Below are 21,175 nucleotides of genomic sequence, written 5' to 3'. Positions count from 1 at the left end.
CCCAGGGAACTCCTTGCTGAAACATCAGGGAAATTCCTGCTCCTACAACTCGCAGACGCGGAGCCCGGCCTCGGTGCTTTTCGTGCAGAGAGGATGGATCTGCATCCTGCTTTACCCGGGGCATGGCACGGCAGACCACTCCTCACCTGCAGTAAATCTGCCTCAAGAGTCAATGCAAGCCCCTGTGGCACCATGAATGAGACCCATCCATACCTGCATCCCACCAAGGCTGCAACAGGCAGCAATCCTACAGCTGATTCCAGTCCTTCTGCTGAGCTGAATCCAAAACCCCTTCCCCAGTCCAAGGAACAGCAGAGGAGGGTTTGGATTTCAGGTGAGGTTGTTTTTCTGCCCACAACACCCTTTTGCTTTAGAGTCTGGGGTTTGTCACAGCTCAGAACCACTCACACTTTCCACAGAGTGGAGCACACAAGTCCTGGAGCAGATGCAATGGCAAAGGCTGCATTTCAGCTCCCTGATAGATCCTCATAAGGAAAACTGCATTCCCTGAGCTTCAACACAAACAATAGCAACAGCCAGATGAAAAAAAGGCACATTTCCTGCCTGACTGGGAGATTAGAATTATGAGCAGGGCAGTTTTGGCCTCCTTGCTACCAATGGGGCATTACAGAGGCTGCTGCTCACCAGAACTGATCGAAAGGTAAGGAGCAGGACTCCTTTTCACTACAAGAAATTAGGAAGCTCAAGTTAATATATGCAAACTTCCTTAGCCCCAGGATAAAGGAGGATGTGCTTGTGCCATTAAAAACTGCAGCAAATGGGAAACAGGCTAGGGTGCAGTGGAAGATGGCCCAGGCAGTTTAAATCTGGCATTTCCGAGCTTCCCAACACATGACTTGGCAACCCCAGCCCGTTTGGAGATGTGATTTCCTCGATTTAAACAAAAAGTTCTGAAAATGAAGGAGGTTTGCTGTTGTTTTTTTAAAAACACGTCAAGACAGAGACTGCAACATGAGACAGGAGACACGAGCCAAAATATAGGCAGAGTAGGACCAGGCTGTGAGTGCCAGGTGCTGATGCTGGTGAAGAGCAGATCGTTCCCATGGAGGGGCTGAAGGCAGAGGGTCCTGCTCTGCCTCAGGAGCCACAGCTGCAGAAGACATTGAACATTGCAGATGAGTTAAAACTGGGCTTCAGTTCCCAAGATGGGAGGGGAGCTCGTGCTGGTGCTCACAGACGTGTCTGGTCACCTCACCTGGCCCTGGCCACCGGCAGCACCCAGCTCCTGCCAGCCCCACCCCACCTCCCACTGCTGCAATGTTCCTCTTTAAGGTAAGCAATGCTGCCACTGCAGTTGAAAAAGCCAATTTAGGCTGCAAGCAAGAAGCAGAGTAGTAAAAAACCCATTTAGTTTAGTGATGGATCCTTAACAGGAATCTTGCAGCCAACCAGAAAAGCTCATGAGCACCCACCTTCTACCACAAGATTCGGTGTCCTGATTTTCTGGATGTTCTCCTTTCTCCACCTGAGATGGAGAATGTTTATGTTGCCTCCTGCAAAGGTCTCACCTGCAGACCCTGACAGCCCCAGAGCTTCCTGACACCCTCTGCCTCCCCTTCATCCCTGCAGCCTGGAGCAGCGAGGAGGGACCAGCTCCCTTCAGTGTTCCAGCTGTGAGGAAAGGCCCACTTGCATCCTCCTCTGGTGCTGCCAGAAGAGCTCAAGATACCAATGTTGCACTTTTCTTTGAAACACGTCCCCCCAGCACCTAAGGGATCCCAAGCCCAAGGAACAGCAGTTTTCCCAGAGCTGTAACTGGGCTGCTTTTACATTTGCAGGGCTGATAAAAAGCACTTTTCCAATATAAAGGCAACTTCACCACCAAATTTTTAGGGTAAAAAAGCAGAGAGGAATGAGAATTTTTCTATAAATGTTCATGAGAATATAAAAGGTTTTAACTTCATCTTGTCTTAAAAAAAAAAAAAAAAAGAAAAAAGAAAAAAAAGGTTGTTTTATGAGTTGTCTTTCAGGCAACTTCTCCAAATTATTTCCACCAAGCAAGAACACCTGGTGAACTCAAGTTCTTGCCTTGGTTCCACACCTTGCTCTCCCTGCCTGCTGCATCAGGCTTTTGCCACACAAATTTGCTGTTTTTAAGAACAGAGGACAGGAACTTCAGAGGCAGGGTCAGCAGATTTCAGTGCAGATGGCTCCACCACCACCTCACAGCCACGTTTGTGGTGAATCTCGCATTTATAAATCAGTGATTTTCTGCTGTGGCAACGTGGCCTAGAAATTTTTGCCCTAGGAGGGAAAACAAAGTAATTTTATAGCTCACATGAAATTATTGCTCTCTCCGCTGAGACTACTGGTCTGAGTGCCAATTACTGATAATTACAAGTGATTTCAGGGTTAATTATTTTCTTCTTTTTTTAATGCCACGCCAGCTTGCAACAGAGCCTTTCTTCTTTCTGTCCTACCACCACAGAATGCCTAGAGACAGCTTTGGGGCTTTTTCTAGGTCTTTATTGAGTAGTTACAGCCAAAATCCTGCTGCTGGAGCATATTCACCCCTTTTTAAATTCTGTAACAACACACATTACTAAAAGAAAAATAAATACTTAATCCCAGCACTGCACTGTACACTGTAGTGACAATATCCTGCTATGTGGCTTAAATAAAAGGAATGTGTAATAATGTATTATTAATGTACATTAATGTGCACATAATTTATTACACTAAATGATGCTTAATACAATTCCCTGTTCAGTTAAAAGTGCCAGCTTAAATCCTGCCATATTTTCTCCCTCAGCCTTTTCCCCAAGGCAGCATTAAGTACACGTGCCCCGTTTTCCAGTGGATGCTCCTTGTCATGAACACGTTCCTAAAGGAAAATCTCTGATGAACATCCCTGATGAATATTTGCCTCTGGGACAGACCAGCAGCAAGAGGGAAGTGGAACACAGAAACAACACCAGAGGAAGACATCAGTAAAGGATCCAGGATACAACTTCAGCCTGAGACAATCCCATCACCAATCCAGGGACAGCAGGGCCTTCCAGGGATACACCAGCACCTCACCCAACTGCTGGAGGCTGAGCACACACAGACATCTTCTTGCAGAAAGGCAAAACCTTTCCCTGTGAAATCCCAGAGCTCTGCTGTTCACTGGAAACACAGAGCACGAGCCCGGCCCCAGCCAAAGACAAGCTTCAAATAAACAAAGACCAACTATTGGAAGTCATTGGTGTCCATGGTTCTCGCTTAGAACAAAAGGAAGGAAGTGGAATATAAACAGTCAGAGGAACAGCAGCACAGGGAGGGCTCAGAGGTGGAAAACTGCTCTGTAAAAGCCATGCAGGAATGTGCTGAGGGAAACGTTACCCCCCAAAAGGAAAAGGAGACTTTGGTGGAACTTTGTTGCCCTTTCAGAAGGTCTTGAGCCTCCGCGGCAATTTATCTGAACATTTAACATTAGACAGTCTTGGAGAGCCTCGCTGAGAAGATTTGTGTTTCTCACTCCCTCTTTGGAGATATTCCAGAACTGTCTGGACACAACCCTGTGCCAAGTGCTCCAGGAAAACCTTGCATGAGCAGGGAGGTTGGGCCACTGCAGTCCCTTCCAGCCTCACCCATCCTGTGATTCCCTGCAAGGTACCAACTCTGGCCTTTCCCGGGTTCACACCATTCCCCAGGAATGAGCAGCTCATTCCCTTTGATGATCCTCTGGGCACATTACAAAGCCCACCTGTTTGAGGGGCTTCACAGGAGCTCAGTTCTCCCCTGCAGTGGAGAAGAGCTGGAAAGGAGCTTGTGCAGGTGTTGGCTGCAGCCATCACCTCCCTCCCTCCCCCCTTGTCATCAGCAAAGCCTTGGCATGGCCCAAAGCCTTGGCAAGGAAGACTCTTTCATTTTTTGTTCATCTCAGTGCACAACTCCCCTAAACCAGACAGTGCAGCAGCAATCCAACTAAAACATAGCTTCAGGTGCTCCCATTCCACGGTTTGAGGTGGGGCTGGCAAGGGCTGCCCTCCCCACCTGCTCCCTCGGCCCGGCAGCGCCCAGTGAGACAGAAAATAAAAGCGAGTCCTGAACACACAAAATCCCTTCCCACACCAGCATCAAAGGAGGGCAGATCTCTAAAGCACAACAAGCAAATAGGAGAGAAAATCAACACCTCGGGGCATGGAGGTGGAAGAAAAGACTTCAGAAGGGCGAGGGAGAGCAGAACCAACTCTGCCAAGGATGACTTCATTACTGCAGCTCTCCTGCCTCTGCTAAGGCAGACACGGACTTGAATGTGGAGTTTCAGCTGAGACAAAGTCCACAAAGGGATCCAGAGGTTTGGAACGACTGTGGATGCTGCAGAGTGAGGAGGAAGAGAGCACATGGAAGGGGGAAGGAGTGGGGTGCCAGGATGTGTGATTTGAATAAGGTACATTTAAACAATGTTCAGTACCTTCTGTAGTGGGACTCAACAGCAAGAACTCCAGCAGCTGCCCTGACAGGGGATTAACTAGTAAGAATGGTTAATTAAGGTGGTCTCATCAGGCTCTCCCAGTTTGTGCTTACCCCCAGTGACAGTGTCAGGGCAGAGCTGTTGTTCCACAGATGGGAATGGAGTTAAAGCACCTTTACAAGCTTGCAGGACCTAAGCCAGCAGCCCAATGCAAAGTAAATTAACAGAGATGTTTCCATCTAACTATTGTCATGCCTTTCGATATTTTATTGCTTTAAAAAGAGCAGTTCCACCATCTCCCCAACTTCCCATGCTACACTCACATCAGTCCTCTGGTTTATCTCACATGAACATTCCTGGATACACAGATGCCTTTTTTTTTTTTTTTTTTTTTTTTTTTTAAAAAAAAAAAGCTTAAATGACCACCATGACAAAGTGTTTAATGTGTTTAAAAAAAAAAAAAATCTAAATTATCTAAAACCAGGATATCAACAAGCAGGATATCAACCTGTTATGTCTACCTTAAGTCTCCATAAATGCAAAGTCTTAATCAGGAGTGACACAAGCTACATAAAAAACTGGAAGGAAAAAAAGAAAAAAAGAAAAAGCAGCCCCAAACCACTGAATTCTCAGAAAGTTACACTTTTGCTGATCTGGCAACCATCTCTCTTATCACCGCTTATACACTAGGACAAAGAGGCTCTGGGTAGAAATTTAACTCTAAAGAAATGTAGACATATCAAGGACACCAGGGTTTTTTAAAAAGACTTTTCAATTTTTATACAACAAAATTTTCAACTGAAAATACCTTTTTCACAACAGTGGAGCAAGCAGTAACTGCCATGTGTGCATTCACAGAATATCACGAGCTAAAACAAAGATGGACAACATCACAAACAGGATCAGACACTCTCCTCTGCTTATCTGCTCTCCACCCTCGTTCCGTGGCAATGGAAGTGTTTTCTGCACAGGTATTTGCAAGTGAGCTCACAAATCAAACCTCTACAGCTTGAGGGTTCTGCATAGAAATCTCCATCCCTGTGAGATGGTAACAGGATGTTCCAGCACAGTTTCCTCAAGAGTTTCACAGTCTCACACCTCGTCACTAAGATCTACACAGAGAGCACAGGGTACAGGTGTCAGTGCTAGAACAAAGAGTGAGCCTACATGCACTGATGTAGTTTGCTTCAAGTCTCTGCTACACATGTGGATGTGGACACTGAGTGGTTGTCTCTGCTTTAACTCCCTCAGAACGGAGCTGACTCCAGAGGGAGGCACCTACACAGGCTGCAGGCAGCCCTGGAGCACCACCTGGAACACACAGGGGTAACACCGACAGTCCTTCCCTGCTTGCCCTTTTAATTTATTTTCTTTTTCCCCCCTAAACCAAACTTGCAAGTAGGTAAGACCCCAATGCAGTAATTAATAAGCAAACTTTTACAAGCTGACTCCAGATACCACCTTCTTCCAGCACAACACAGGCAGCCTGGTTCTTCCCCCAGCAAGCAAAGGCAGAGGCATGGTGGGCAGAGGTCCATTCCCGTGGGCACACAGCTGGCATCCTGCTCCTGCCCCCAGCTTTCCAAAGCTGAACTGTGGGCTGCTTCAAAGAATCCTGTCATCTTTTACCAAAGGAGAAAGCCACCCCTCCCTTCCAAGCACAATGGCTTCAGTGACAAGTCCAAGACTCCAGGCCCAGCACAGCAGTCACTGTTTGGCCTTTTTCACGATGGTGCCCACAGCTGAGATCACCGTGGTTTTGGAGCCACTGGCACTGGTTGTCACTGTGACAACACCTGGCAGTGTTGCAGTGGTGGTGAGGATGGTGGGCTGAGCTATCGTTGTTACGGGGATGGCAGAGTCCCACTTGCTCTTCCTCTTCTGGGCATCTGTGAATTTGATTAAACCAAGCACACGAGGATTAGAATTACGTTAGAGGTCACCAATCCCGTCTCAACACCCTGTCCTGTCAACCCTTAACATCCCACTGCTTGCCTAGACAGCTTCCCTTCACATTAATTTCAGGATACACTGGCAGTAAATGGTGAGGAGGAAAGGCAACTTTCCTCTTGGGGTACCAGGAGTCAGAGCAGAACTCTAGACCTGAACTCCAGCCAAAGGGGAGACAGGATCACTCCCTGCCCCAAAGCAGATTTAATTTCAACAGAGCATTTGTTCAGCTACAGGCACTGGACACACTAATCAGCCTCCAATGGTTTTTCTACCTTCTCCTCAGTTTCCAAGGGAGGAGAATGATTTCCAGTGTTTCCAAATTCTATCAGTCCCAAGAATACTCTACAACCACAGGTTTCTTGACCCACTAATAAGTCTCTTCACTATCCCACCTGGCCCCAGTCTTTCATTCCAGGACAGCCACAGAATACAGGGACTAGAGGAAAGCTAGTCCAACACTCCTTAGAAGAAACACTCCCTTGCATTATCTACAGGATCATTAAGGAGCCTTCAGGAAGCACTAATCCCAGCATTACTGCAGCTTAAGGGGTACATTTAGAGCTATTCTTTACCTCCCACAGTGGTGCTGGATGTTGTGGTGGTTGTGGAAGCAGCACTTGTTGTTGTACCCTTTTTAGTGCCAGTCACAAATTCGATCTGGAAAAGGAGAGACACACAGGAGAAAGGGGAGAAGATTAAAAAAACCAAAGTGTTAAGATACACAGCCTTTTTTTAACCCAGGGCACCTCTATGTTTTTTTAAAAACAGCTTTAATGTGATGTAAGACATTGGATTGGCCTCTCAGCTGCCCATCATGCAGGAAGGAAGACACAGACTTCAGGCCATGAGAAATAAGGATTAATTAAGCTGCAACCCAGCTCCTATGTCTGATACAATAAAAATGAGTTTGTCAACAAGCACAAGATTTGATACAGCTCAGGACAGATCCTGTTCATTAAACACTGTATTTATGCAGTTAGAAGCACTTATTCATTTTCCTTTAAGGAACATGCAAGGCAAGTCCCTGCTTGCACAATTTATTGTGACTGCATCACAGCAGGAAACCTGGCAACAAGAGCTCCAACAGCACTTGCAGCTTCAGAGCTGCAGATCTGGGCAAGGGCATGATCAGATACCAGGGTTACTGTGCAAAAAACCAAAAGAAGAAGCAAGACACAGCATGCACTGCACAAAAAACCCTCCGTGTACCAGAGATGGAAGGAGCATTCTACAGCTTAGGTGGCAAATCTCTAACATTAGACATGTTCTAATGCCAGCCACTGGCTTAAAGGACACACAGGACAGGAATGAAATCTCTCCCAAAGCCTGTCTGTGTTCTTTCTCGGGCATATCTAAGAATAACTGGGCTTGTCACAAAATGCATAAAGTTAAAATAGGCCCAGCTTTTCTGGAAATTGGATGCAACAAGGCAGTATCACGGAGAACAGAATGCAGGTATTGTCTCACACTGAGACATGGTGAGGAAATTAAGCTTTAACTAGGCTAGGCACCAGGCAAAATGTCATAAATTAAGGAAAAGGTTTTCTTTATTCATTATCTTGCCTTTATCTGACTTACTGAATGCCATTTTTAGAGCTGTGCTTTAAAAAAACTGACAAAACAGCAGGAAATCCAGGGGAATAAACAACCTATAAATGGACCTATAAGGAAGGGCAAATATCTTGATCTGTGCAGTTTGGGAAAAGACATGCAAAAAGAAATGAGAGATCTGGGATAAAACAAGCAGTTTTAGCATAGAAATAGCAAAGCAATAGAATGAAATTCAGCAGGGAAAGAAACAAATGCCCTGAACCTGCATTTCTTTAGGCTTTGAGTAGGTACCTTTGTGCGTTCCTTCTTGGCCTTCTCCAGTTTGTCCATCTCAATCTTCTGGGCTTTGGCTGAGAAAGAGCAGAAGATGTGAAGCACTAAGAACAGTAAAATTCCATAGTTCTCATTCACACACTCCCCATGATAAAAAAATAGATTCAAATTCTATATAGAAAAATTAAACTGCCATGAAAGCAACTGCTGCTTTTCAATCAAAGCACTGCAGCACTAATTTAATGGTTTGAGAGATGAAAACATTGCAGAACCAATTTAAATTAAAAGTCTTTCCAAACTGATGAAGCATCAATAACATTCAGGCACATCCAACCAGAATGGAGTCATTAAAGAGCAGCATGTGATGACTTCTCATTTATACAGAAAGTGAAGACTCCAGTGTAGTTAATTAAGTACAAAACACAAAGACCTAAGCTAGGACAAAAAAAGAGACTTCCTGGAATTACCTAATGCCTCATAATATGAATCCTCTGACCAGCCATGAGGATCAAACATGTCCTGAAAAAAAAGAAATAAATCAGATTAGGGCTATTCCCACAGAAACACAAAACCCAGTGCAAAAATGTTTCATGTATTTCTGTTCTCTGATGATAATCAGAGGTGACAATGAGAATCATCACTGATTTCTTCCTGTATGCCAGTGACACAAAGATCCCATCAGACCTTTTATGGGACCGTGTTCTCTTGTGAATGAAGAAACAGCTTTGAAGCAAAAAGGATGCTGGGGTAAGTCATGCATTTTTCTGCTACTCAGCTTCTTTCCCCCCTCAAGGAGTTCCATTCAGACCTCCACACTTGAGCAGTTTTTGTGCAGAATCACTGTAGCAAAGGTTGAGGCACTGAGGCTCAGTGCCACACAAAAATGTTCATTTCACTGCAGAGGCTCAGACTGAGGTTGCCTCACAGGACATCTAAGCAAGCAGGCTCAAGAAAGCCTGAGGTGGGAGACTTTACACCTCTGTGTTACCTTTACCCACTCCTTTTCCAGTCAAAGGCACTGCCCCTCACCTTTGGATAATTTGTACCGAGTTCATCAATGGAACAAAACTGGATCAGCTTCTCATAGATGCTGCAAAGGAAAAGCAAGAGATCAGAACTGAACTAGGGAGGCTGAAGGGAACAGAAGTGTTTCAGATGTGTCAACAGGGAGTTTGTCACCTCTTTCACAGTACAAAGTAAAATGAGAATCTGGGAAGCTACACCTGCTATGATGGATGTGACACCCCATTATCCACAGTATTTCCTATTCCCCAAAACATCTCCCAGCTCCCAGAACAGTGTCATCTTCTAAAGTACTTCATCCCAAGCCTTCACATTTCAAATCTAACCACCACACCAATTCCAGCTGCTGCTTTACCAAACACAGAGAGTTTTACTGTTTCAGTCACAAAACTGACAAAGATAATTTGTAAGCAGTAGTCCTTCCTGTTTAGGATCCTTCTGCTACAACTCCAACACAGGAGAAAATTCTTCAAATTCTCCCCGTGGTGCTGTGGTCACATGAAAAGATGGTGGCTCACCTGGGATTGCGAAACTCCTTTTTCCTCTGGATGATGTAGTTCATATCCATGCCCTCTTTCACTTTCCTCTCATACAGCTTTTGAATTTTATCCTAGAGGAGAAAGATTATAGGGTAAGCCAGGATGACAAGGAGCTGATTAGTGTATATGTGTAAAGAAGCCAACTGAACCACTGACCTCCTTGAACAGAGCTAGGATTTCACCTTTACACCAGGGCTAGGCTGCTTAAGAGACACTTTTTCCTTGAACGTCTGAAGTACCGTCATGAACTGTCTGATTGGTAAAGGAATTATCTTTGCACTTACTGAAGGCTTTAGTGATTAAAGATTTGCATATAAGGCACAGACTCCTCCTTCTCAGTCTGCTGTTTCCCTTTACAGCCATGACACAGAGAAGCCAATTCTGAGATCCAGAGGTTCTCCTACAACTCACAGCAACAACCAACACCCACCTGCAGCCTCAGGCGAGCACCTGAGAAACAGCAGCTGGGCTACACTGCCCACAAGGCAAAGTTCCTGCTCATCTGTTACCCAGGCAGAGCCAGAGCCAAGTTCTGCTGGACAGCTAAACCCAGTGTGATCATCAGGTATTGCTGGGGGTGCCCGCTGGCAGCCAAATGCTCTTAGGAACAATGTGCTCATAAATCCCTGCTTTGCTACCAGTCAGATGGAATCAGCTTCTCTTTGCACATCAACCACAAGGCACGAGCCCATGCCAAAGGCAACCTAACTGACTCAGGTTGCAGATGTCAAGCAGTCTACTCTCCCTAAAGGCTACAAGATTTCAAATCAAACATGATTTTTTCCATCCTCAGCAAGGTGGATGAAAGTGTGTAAAATATTCCTACTCTGGTGATGGTGAAGGGACAACAGAGGTGGGACCTTTCAGAGAGATCAGAGTTAAGTGGTAAAATATCCTCAGTAATTTCTCTCATCTTTTCTTTATGTACAAGAGGCACATAAAACAAGACCAGAGGCTGGGCCTTCAGTCTTTCAGGATGGGAGAAGCTGAGTCAATTTTCCTTTGTTGCTTCTGGATAAGTCACTTCATGTCTTCCTCCCTAGACAGTCAAACACAGAGCTGACTGTTGTCTGAGGGCTTGCTGCAGCCTGAATTAAGGAGGATTGTTAAGAACTGATATGAAACTCAACGACTTTAAAAAAACTTTTATAAGATAAATTATCATCAGGTTGTCACAAAATCAGCAAGAGGAAATGACACAATCTCCACGACCAGCACACACATTGTGAGGTTTGAAGGAACAAAATGCAAGAAGGTGAATCTGGGGAGTAGGAATGGTTGAATAGGTGTTCCCTTTTATCCCTTCCCCATGGAGTAGCAATCGGGCTCTCCAAGTCCACAGATGGGCAACTACTCGGTCAACTTTATAATAAGAAATCCTCCCTTTGGAAGAGTTCAAAATACAGTTCATCAGAGGAAAAATGTGACAAAAGAGCAAACCACTAGTGAAAAGCCCAGAACATTTAGCATTTCTAAGGAACAATCCCATCTCCTCGCTCAAAGAGCTCTAAGATGTGGTTTGACCTGCCAACAGAGGACAAGCTCCCCTTTGATGTAACACACTAAACTGCTGCTAAAGGGGAAAAAATCTGCTTTATTCTGTCTGCCTGTCAAGCTCTGTGCATTCCTCAGGTCTAACACACTCTTGTTCATTGATGTCAGAACAGTAAAATCCTCCTACAGCACTAGAGGAGGTTTGGGTGTGCCCAGGTACAGTGCGTTGAGAAGAAAGCATCATCTGGATGGTGAATCACTCTGAATCACCCCTGTATGTTAGGGGTGACTTTACAGAGCAGTCCAGGAGTGATTCTTTACTTGTATTTCTGCTGGGCAGAAAACCAGAGTTAAAACTCAAGCGTGGATTCTGAGACAGCAGTCCCTGCTCTTTCATTTGCACTCCATGAGGAGAACACAGAAGGTTATTGCAAACTTGGTCACTGCTGTTATTTGGGTGTGCACCAGAGAAAACATGCATTTGTGTTCTTTTGTTGCCTCTAAGCTACCAGCTTTGCCTCTAAGTGTTTACCATCCAGAGACATGTAGGTGGAAAAGGAATCCAGGCATTGCTCCCTCAACTATTACAGTTTAGGGGATTTTTGGGCCTGGGTAGAAAAACAATTTGTTCTTTGCTAGGGAGCTGAATTTGCTGAGGTAAGAGGGAAGCAGCCCTGACAGTAAACATTGCTTCTGTGTCACTGCTGGGATCAAGAGCAGTTTTAAAGCATAAGTAACCCACAGAGGCTGGAAAACAGCTTAAAACTACTTTCAGATTCCTAAACTGAAACTGCTGTAAAGCCTAAAACATTAACACGGTGCATTCATAAACTCAGTGTGGTAAAACCCAGCTTTAATGCTGGAGCTTTGCCTTGTGCAAAACTACTGAGCAGGGTTCCCAAATATGCTCTGAACTACAAGCCTTAAAAAAAAAAACAAACAACAATGAAGTGGACTTATACCAACCTGCAATTGGTTAGAACATCTGCCAGGAGGCTCAGGAGGGATTTTGATCTCATCTGGAGACATGTTCCTCACTCTCTCTGAAAAAGAAGCTGGAGAGAGCAAAGTGGGATGAGTTCTGGCACTACTGACGTGAATTTCAGCCATACAAGTCATTAAATTTCTTTTATATCTTTGTCAGCACTACTCCCTCATTGGGAACCCAGGGCAAAGGTGATGAGAATGCTGACAACTGGTACTTGTGGTGTTTTCAAGGTGCTGAGCAAGAAGCAAGTACGGAACCTAAAGGTTGGGACATTAGAAGAGGGATGTGATGCTTGTTTTATTGATACCTACACTCTTGGAGAGAGCACTGGACCATGCATGTGGAGGAGCACAGGAACAATTTTATACAGTCTGGCTCCTTCCCATTTTGGGGGAGATAATCACTTGGTGACTGTCTAGTTCAGGACATACCTGGATGAACCAAAATGGTTCAAGGAGGGAACAACGCTCCCCAAGGCTGTCAGAAGTTAACCACAAGAAATTACATTTCATCCTTAAGTTTAACACTTCCTTAACAGGCACTTTGATCTTTGCTTACAGAGACAGACTATTACTAGAAAGAACAACTCGTCCTGCAGGACTGGGAACAGCCCAGTCCAGACTGCCAAATTTCCACAGCTGTTTGTATTGGGATATACTACCACAGTACCTGATTGCCCTGTAAAGATTAGTTTACAGAGTTATCAGCAAAAGAAACGGCGACATTTCCCCCCATTGCTTGCTACTTTCCCACTACTATGGGAAGCCGAGGCAATTTTCTGGCCAAGCCTTGGAGCAGAGATTTGTGCCCCATTTAAGCAGCTAGGATTGTTTTCAAGCATAATTTGTCCAGGGAACACATCCCAGGGTTGCTCTGTAATGGGTAAGAGACTTGAGAGTAGCACAGAAGTCACATCGACCAAGTTTTTCCCATGTGCAGCTCCTCAGTTACACATTCCTCAGTAAAACTGCCTGAGCTGCAGCTCCAGCACCCAGAGTTCAGCTCCTCTGAATAAAAGCCAGGAAGGCCCAAAGGCCAGACAGGGCTGCTGGAACTCTGGAGATCTACAAATAAACAACGCCACACATGACCAGTGCTGCCAGTTTCCATGTCCTTTGTAAAAATGTGAAGCACTAAGGACAATACCCTTTGGAGAGGCAAAGCTGGCAGGCAACCCACTCATTCTATTTGATCAAGATGTTGCTGAGGGTTAAATTCTTCAGCAGTTGCCAGTAACGAACAAAAAGTGTCCTTTGGCATTTACCAAGTGGGAGCCTTTATGGAAGGAGGAAAGCTTGCCAGAGTCCCCAAAGAAAGGCAGGCAAACGGAGCTCCCTGACAACAAGGCACACATTTATTACAGGTTACAGCTGATGGTGGGATGGGGAAGCCTCTGGGTTAATTAGAGGTTAGGAAACCCAGAAAGACAGTGGCAAAGACACACAAGTGTGGATAATACACAGCATGCAAGGCTTGCTGGGAAAGGTAAAAGCTGATTAATGGCTTAAGAGGTTCACAGTATCAGCAGAAATATTAAAAAAAAAAAACCCAAAAAACAACCCCAACACATTAAATCCAGACTTCATAAGGCAAAGACAGCACCTAAAAAACTTAAAAGAAAATCAAGCCTAGCTCCACATTAGACATCCCCCAGGCTCCCTTGTCTTTGCAGATGAGCCACAAAGAAACAAAACATTTATGGGAAGGGGAACTATGTGCTCATATAAACTCAGGAACTCTGGGCAGGACCTCTGTTTTACCAGCAAAAAAAAAGTCAAAGTCACAAGAATATCTTCAGCAATCCATTCAAAGCCTTCTTGAAAAAACAATAATTTTGGAGGCAGAACAAGAGCTCCCAATGCGACAATATATTTTGATATATGATTTTTTAGGTTTGGTGCTCATTTCTTCTTTTGTCTGAACCTTGTGAAAACAATCCTTTATCAACATTATGGGGGGCAGCATCTTTTAATGGTTTACAAGGAACTGGAGCTAAGGAATCTTTGCCTCCTGCAATCCCACCAGAGCTGGAGGCAGCTGAACACTGCCAGCAGCAAGGCAGGACATGCACCTCACAAACTGAGCACAAACTTGCAGCATTACTCAGTTATTTCATCACATTGCAGCCAGACTGAGTTGCCACATCATTAGGAAGAAAAGGGTGAGTTTAAGGGTGAGTTTAACCCCTTTGGGCTTATTTAGAGTAAGAAAGTACAAATTACGCACGCCCTCCAGCAGTCCTCAAACTTGCTCCCCAAACAGACAGAATGGCTGATTCCACAGCATCTTTTTCCCTAGAGGAAAGGGTTGCTGGGATTATAATCCTGGCACTTGCATGTATGGCCACAGGCTCCTGTATAAAACCGTTTGTGTTTTCCAAGTCCCAAGGGCAGCTTTCCACCATCTCTACAGCAGTAACTGCAGAAGAACAGCTCACAACAAGGTGTGTCCTCACAGGATACATCCAACTGCTCTGTGCATCCTGTTATTTCTGCCAAGATCAAAGTTTTACTTTGACATGAGTCACAGGTAGTGACACTGGCTTCAGCCCCTAATTTGCCCTGTGATTTGCAGGCTCACAGCCTAGAGGATCTCCAAGTGTGGACCTCAGGAAGTGGCTGTTGGCACAATTAATCACTCCAGGCACACCCAAATTCTGGCTCACAGTAAGTAAATATCTTCCCCAATCAGATTCTCAGTCCTGACAAAGAACTAAGGCTGTGAAGCAGATCCCATGAGTCAGATGGGGGTTCAAGAAAGCAGGGACCACTCCCCCTGAAAGCATCCTGCTGCTAAAGGACATTCCTGGGGGTGCTTAGTCTCCTTCCACAAGCTGACCTAAAAATGTGCTTCATCAGCACAAGCAGGAGGTGTTTGTAGCTTTTTGTGCAGTCAGCACATGCACTACGGCAAAGGAGAGCCACTCCTCTGCTCCCCAGCCATGCACAGCAGGCCAAAGCACAGGCAAATATTAGGGGGTACCTTGCAAAGACTCAGCACCTCAGCAGACAGTGATGGATTTTTGTTCACCACATCTTGGTGAGGCAGAAAACTAAATGGAAATGCTACATTTAATGTGCTTCAGTTTGAGCTAGATGCATTATGTGACCTATACCAAACAGAAGGAGACAATCTGCAAAGCAGGAGAGAAAGTGGCACAGTGCAAACTGTGAGCTCCACTTCCAGAAGGAAACGACTGCTCTCAGTCCAAAGGCTGTGCTGGAGACATTGTCAGAGAGCACACAGGAATTCTGTTTCCTACAGATGGGTAGGAATGCTTTCCTAGTGAAGAGAAAACCAAAATAACAGAAAGCACAGGAGCTGGCTGTACAGGACAGACATGGTACAGATCATGGCTCTTGGATTAATGCTGCTCCCAGGTAGGATGAAGAACTCCTGTCCCTTTCAGGGGTCATTTATATGCTGTGTTTGAAGCAGCCACAAGGGATTAGAGGCAGTTCAGGTGCCAGTTTGTTTCTAAAGGTCACACTATACAAAAAAAAAACAAGGAAAGAATGATCAGAGTGACAAGGGTTTCCCCTGCAGACATGCAAACCGGTGGTGCCTGGTCTCTAAAACTGCATTCCCTGGCACTCTAGTCAAGGCTGCTTGGCATAAACCAGGGTGTGGGGGTTCTGATTTCCTGGCACCAGAACACCCAAATCAGAGGGAAGAACTGGAGATAACAACATGCCACTGAGTCACCCATCCATGGAAGGACACCAGGTCCCTTTCTGCTCCATGGGCTGAGAAATGCAGAGGGAGACCTGCAACTCAGCCATACTTTCTGCTCTTATGAACACTGACTTTGTGCTGAGATATCCCAAGGGCTGGAGAGAACACTTCTTATGATCCAAAAGGGAAACAACCACACTGCAAAGAAATTCAGGGCAAAAAAAAAGCCGCTACATCCTAGAAGTATCATTTTACAAGGCTGCAGGAAACAGCAAATGCAATGTCGTGGCAGCATCATGAACTCTTCAGAGTGGTACAAAAAGCCCAAAAGGACAATGCTGATGTAGAAGTCTATGAAAATAAGTTTCACACGTATTTCCTTCTCAACCATGGGGCTGAAACCTTCCCTCTCATTCTGTCACGTCATTGATTATGTGATTACTACTTTGGCATTAAGTCAGGACAACCACACATTTCCCAGCAGCTCATCCCTGCTGTTTTCTTTATGCCAACTCCAGTGCTCACCTAGCATGCACCAAGTACATCAGGGAATGGATCCAGCTGGAAGCCTCACAGGGAAAAAAAAAAGAAAGAAACAAAACAAAACAAAAAAAAGGCAGTGAAGATGGATCCCAGCTGGCTCCCACTCCCAGAGCTGCTCCAACATTATTGTGCATCCGAGGGAGGTAAAACACAAACAGTGCCTTTGGCAGGAGCCTACATTTATTTAATACTTAAGCAACTGCACAATCACAGACTTTAATAAAGGTGATGCTGAAAAATGTAGGGTTATCTTCTGAGAAGGGCAGGCCTGTACGTTTTTAATGCAAAAAGCAGTTGTGGAAAAACTCTCCAAGGAGTAGCTTGACTTCCACAGACTGATAGACAAAACCTGAGGTGCTCAGATTGGAGCAGTTACTCGCTTTGTGTCAGAAAATCTTGTACCTTTTTCCATTAAAGAATTTTAACTGTGAAAGTCCAAGTTTCCAGAAAGGGAGTGGTTCCTACATTACTCCAACCCTAAGTCTCTTGCAACAGTTCCTTTACAAGCAGATAAGATATGGTCTAATAGAACAGACCTACAGAATCCAGCATGGCAAGTATGCTGGTTCTGCACAAAGCCAGCCTGCACACTGCTGTTGGGAAAGGATATTAAAGATAAGATTGCAGAGACCTCAATCCAGCTCTCAGACTCTCCCAACACTGTTCACCCAGGAGCTGTGACACTGCCAAGTGTGCCCTGTACTGCTTTTAAATCCATGTGCAAGTCTGGGCCATCATGAGGCAAAGAAATCCAGTCTGGGCAGTCACTGGAGGAAAAGGGGACTAACAGAATTGTAACCTGAGCCTTACACCTTCATTAAGAACTTCCCACTACACCGTTTCACAACTGCACAGCTTCACCCGGATACAAAACACAAGAGGAAAAGAGCAGTTGGCTTCCAGAGATTTTGCTGAACTTTTTACCCCAAATGCTGTTGTCTCAGACATGTTTCCAGGGAGCATTTTGAGGCAGATGAGCAGATTGGAGAAAGATTTCTGTTGCATTTGATGATGAGATTGGTTGAAGCAGTTTTGCCCTCTAAAGGCAGAAAATCCAACAGAGCAGTTGCAAAGTCAGGCAGGCCAACTAAAAAGGACTTTTAAATCCCAGACTTCAGTGATGGCTGCTGTAGGAGTCACAGCTGAGCACCTGAGTATTTACCATCTTAATTTACACTTATCACATTTTACATCTGAAATATTAAGCTGATTTAAGAGATGAAGCAACTTCCAAACTCATTAGTTCTTAATGATATTATTCCATGATACCACACAACTGCAGGAGTAACCTCAGGAACAGAGGATCAGTTCAAGACAGTCAAAAATGCAATATAAAACAGAGTTTCTGTGCAGCTCCAAAGAGACCAAGCAGAGGATTGTATTTCAGGCTGACAACCCTGGACTTTCCAAATCTAATAATGGTGCAATGAATAAATGGGATGTCACAAAAATCAAGTAAGTTTTAGTAACCATTAGAAAACACACAATACTATGTCAGCACAGCTGTAAATCTAAGTGGCTCACATTTAAATGGGGATATTTCTGTTGAGTTTTGGAAGCCGCAGAACAAAGTCATCACTCCTGGTTCCACTGGCTCTGTCTAGACAAAGTGACACTATTGGTTTTAAGCTCATCTAGAAAAACACCAACACTGCCCTTTACATACATGTTTTAAACATGAAATTATTTTCATATTTTTAGGCATGAAACCTTTCCCCCAGAAGAAAAGTTCACGGAAAATGTTCAGACAGTCATTGAAACCACAGCATTGCCAGGGCAGAGGGAAGATGCTTTTTACAAGGTGGGACTTAGAAGCTTGGAAAAAAACCTGTGAATAAGTACTTCTGTGTGAACTTACCAACTAGCTCCTGAGGATCTCTTTTCTCCACTTCTGAGAACTCCTGCAAAAAAAGGAGGAAGAAATGGATTTTACACAAGTTATACCTCCAACCTAAAATGCTGTTTATTTGTTTAGAAGTTTACAACTTTATTCTGAGACAACAGAATAAAAATTAAGAACGAAATTCAATTTATTAGATAAGAGGACAGTGTCTGGACTATGGAAAGTTGAAGTCCAATAGGATGCTCCATTTCTTTGCAAAGCTAAATTTAATGAAAGAATTAAGGCTTTGTTTCACCGTGTCTTGGGCACTGAACTCCTTTGGAATTCCACAGAAACTGCTGTACTCAAAGCCTTTCCTCAAAACATATCAAACCACAGATTCTCCAGTTTTGGTGACTGGCCCTGGGCACCAACCAGGAGTCAGTGTTTTAGAGCACAGTGAGGTAAACACAGGCTGGATCCAGCCCACAGGAGACTCCTTTAGTCCTGGGAATGCCAACCACAGGTCTGTGCAACTCCCAGTGCTCTGAGCAGGATCAGCCTGGTGCATTCCCCAGAGGAATGTGACAACAGCCCTGATGCTCCCACAGCCAGAGCTCAGTGACTTCAGGGCAGCTCCTGATCAGCCTCTCCAGCCTCCCAGAGCTCTGCAGGGTCCCAGGCTGCAGAGGTTTGCCAGATGTGTGTGTGTGATGCTAAATTCATCTCTGCCACTGTGCCATGCAGGGCTTTGGCTGACAAACCCTTTAAAACCAAACTGACAGGGAGTGTGGTGATGATAAAGATCCCATCTTCCTATTTTAGAAGGATGAGCCCACTGTCAGTACTCTTGTTGCTGCTTTCCAGGAATGATACAGCCAACCTGCTCTACCAGAGACTCAAGGGCAACCTCCACTGGCTTGCAGTGCTCTGCTGGAGATCTCCACACAGCTAACCCTTGCCTGGTTATAGAAATTAAGGACACTTCATTTGCAGGTGTTTGCAGCAGAGTGTCTGAGCAGGAGGCATTATGTAGGATAAGACATGCTTAAACATGGTTTCACCACACTGAGACCAACACCCAAATATTTTGGTGCTACTGGGACATCCCAGGAGAGTCATAAGCCATATCAAGTTGAGCACAAATGAAGTTTCTGAAACAGTAGCAGCTGTATCCCCAGAGTGCCCTCTCCCCCTGCCTCCCTCCCAAAGACCTTTTGTGACTCACTGGACTGTTTGTCCAAAATTCCTCAGTGCCTCCAAACACTGCAGCCATTCATTGAACCTGACACTGACAGAATGCTGCCTCCTTGCTGCTTGGTAACCCTGACCCTGTCCTTTTCTCCATTTCCAGTCAGGTGAGAGGTGCATCAGGTGAGGAGGGAGCAGTGAGGTCACCAAGCCAGATGTGGGAACAGTCTGTGCTAAACTCACTCAGAAAAATGACCCGTTTTCAGAGAAGCCAAAGCCCTCTGGAAGCAGAAAAACAAATTCTTTGTGTGGCACTAACTGCTACAGGGCATTTTTTACAGCCACTCATGGAAGACACAAAATAAAAAAAAAGGGAAAGCACTATTTCTGCATTAGGACACTTGGATCACAAAAATACAAGGCTAAAGCTATTTTAGAAAAAGAAAGAAGTACAGAGGAACATGCATCTTCTCCCTGGCCAGCTGGCCCCAAGCCCCACTGAGATGGACAGAAGTGTCACAGCTCCAACCCCTCTGAGACAATGCCTTTGGTGTGTGCATCAACAGCCCTTCTACCAGGGCCTCCAGCAACACAGAGAGAGAAAAATTTAAACAGGAACATGACATTTCAATACGAAAAAATTATGCTAAAGCAGTAGCTCCCTTTGGTGAGAGCACTGGACAGGAATCCAGGGAATCCAGACTGTGTTCTCCACAAACCTACATGGATGGGGGGTTCACAGACTGAGCTTCAGATCAGCACTGGAGAGGTGGGAGCAATTTTCTGGTAACTGATGGGCTGTGAGGACAAATCCAGATGAACACAAAGGCTGGAGAAGCTCACAGAGCTGCAGAGGCAAGGTAACATCTGTCCAGGCACATACAGTGATTCACCAGCAGTAAATACATGTGGTCAGGAGGCTGCTCATTCCCTTTCAGGGGGGAACTTGCTAGATGGGTAATTAAAACTATTTCTCACCTTGGTTTGAGACAACAAGCAAATGTTTGTTGAGGTGAAAGGAGGGAACTGCTTTAGCTCCAACCTTGACTAAACTATATCCTGCACTCTCATCTCTTGAAAGTTTTCAGTGGAACTGAGAGGGAAGTGGAAGAGACAGACTGTGTCCCTGAGCACCTCTTGATCCTTCCTCATACCCAGCACTGCATTTATTATTCCATTATGTTCCCCATCTCCTTCTGCCCACTTGCCCTCAAAAGCAAGAGAAATAATCCCCCAAAATAGCAATACTGCCAAGGAGGCACTGAGGCAACCCAGTGGCACAGCCAAATTCAGGTGCATTAGACATGGGCTACGTGGCCCCAAAAAGGCTGCCCCCCTCTTATTTGGGCCACTAACAGCCTTGCAAGGGGCTGTGCTGCATTTCTGACCTTTCCAGAGGCCCATTTTCAAGTCTCCTGCATGCCTGGAGTTAGTACCAAGCATAAGCACACAGCTCTCAGGAAATGTGAACTAAGATGCTGAGAGAGAATCTGATGGCCAAACCCACTCCTGTCATTAGACAAAGATCTCTGAAATGTCAGCTGTGTTAATTTGTATGTTTTATGAACTTCCAGAATCATCAGTAAGTTTGCTTTTACCGGAATTTTCTTCTTGAATTTGCATCCTTTGAGTCTGTCCCATTTCTAACAGGCTAAATAAAGCCAGGCCTATCAGGCTGAACTGTTTTGCCCCGGCCCACACGT

The 21,175-nt window shown here is 45.0% G+C and overlaps 1 protein-coding gene across 2 annotated transcripts in view; it reads right to left on the bottom strand.

Annotated features, from left to right (window-relative positions):
• Positions 1 to 4,839: 4,839 nt before the first annotated feature.
• SAP30BP (SAP30 binding protein) overlaps positions 4,840 to 21,175 on the bottom strand; it is a 29,667-nt gene continuing 13,331 nt past the window's right edge. For both annotated transcript variants that reach the window (XM_066200765.1, XM_066200766.1), the window contains 8 exons: positions 18,318 to 18,360; positions 12,220 to 12,308; positions 9,739 to 9,830; positions 9,227 to 9,287; positions 8,665 to 8,716; positions 8,216 to 8,274; positions 6,946 to 7,030; positions 4,840 to 6,309 (listed from right to left, as the gene is read on the bottom strand). In XM_066200765.1, coding sequence (XP_066056862.1) covers positions 6,128 to 6,309; positions 6,946 to 7,030; positions 8,216 to 8,274; positions 8,665 to 8,716; positions 9,227 to 9,287; positions 9,739 to 9,830; positions 12,220 to 12,308; positions 18,318 to 18,360 — 663 coding nt within the window. In that variant the 3' untranslated portion in view covers positions 4,840 to 6,127. The remainder of the gene's footprint in view (positions 6,310 to 6,945; positions 7,031 to 8,215; positions 8,275 to 8,664; positions 8,717 to 9,226; positions 9,288 to 9,738; positions 9,831 to 12,219; positions 12,309 to 18,317; positions 18,361 to 21,175) is intronic.

The sequence above is a fragment of the Chamaea fasciata genome, unplaced genomic scaffold, assembly GCF_029207755.1.
Source record: "Chamaea fasciata isolate MVZ Bird 193981 ecotype frontalis unplaced genomic scaffold, bChaFas1.0.hap1 SCAF_19, whole genome shotgun sequence".
In the NCBI taxonomy this organism is placed as follows: Eukaryota; Metazoa; Chordata; class Aves; order Passeriformes; family Sylviidae; genus Chamaea; species Chamaea fasciata.
The sequence above is the reverse complement of the archived record's forward strand: the minus strand, read 5'-3'. Positions and strand labels throughout refer to the sequence as shown.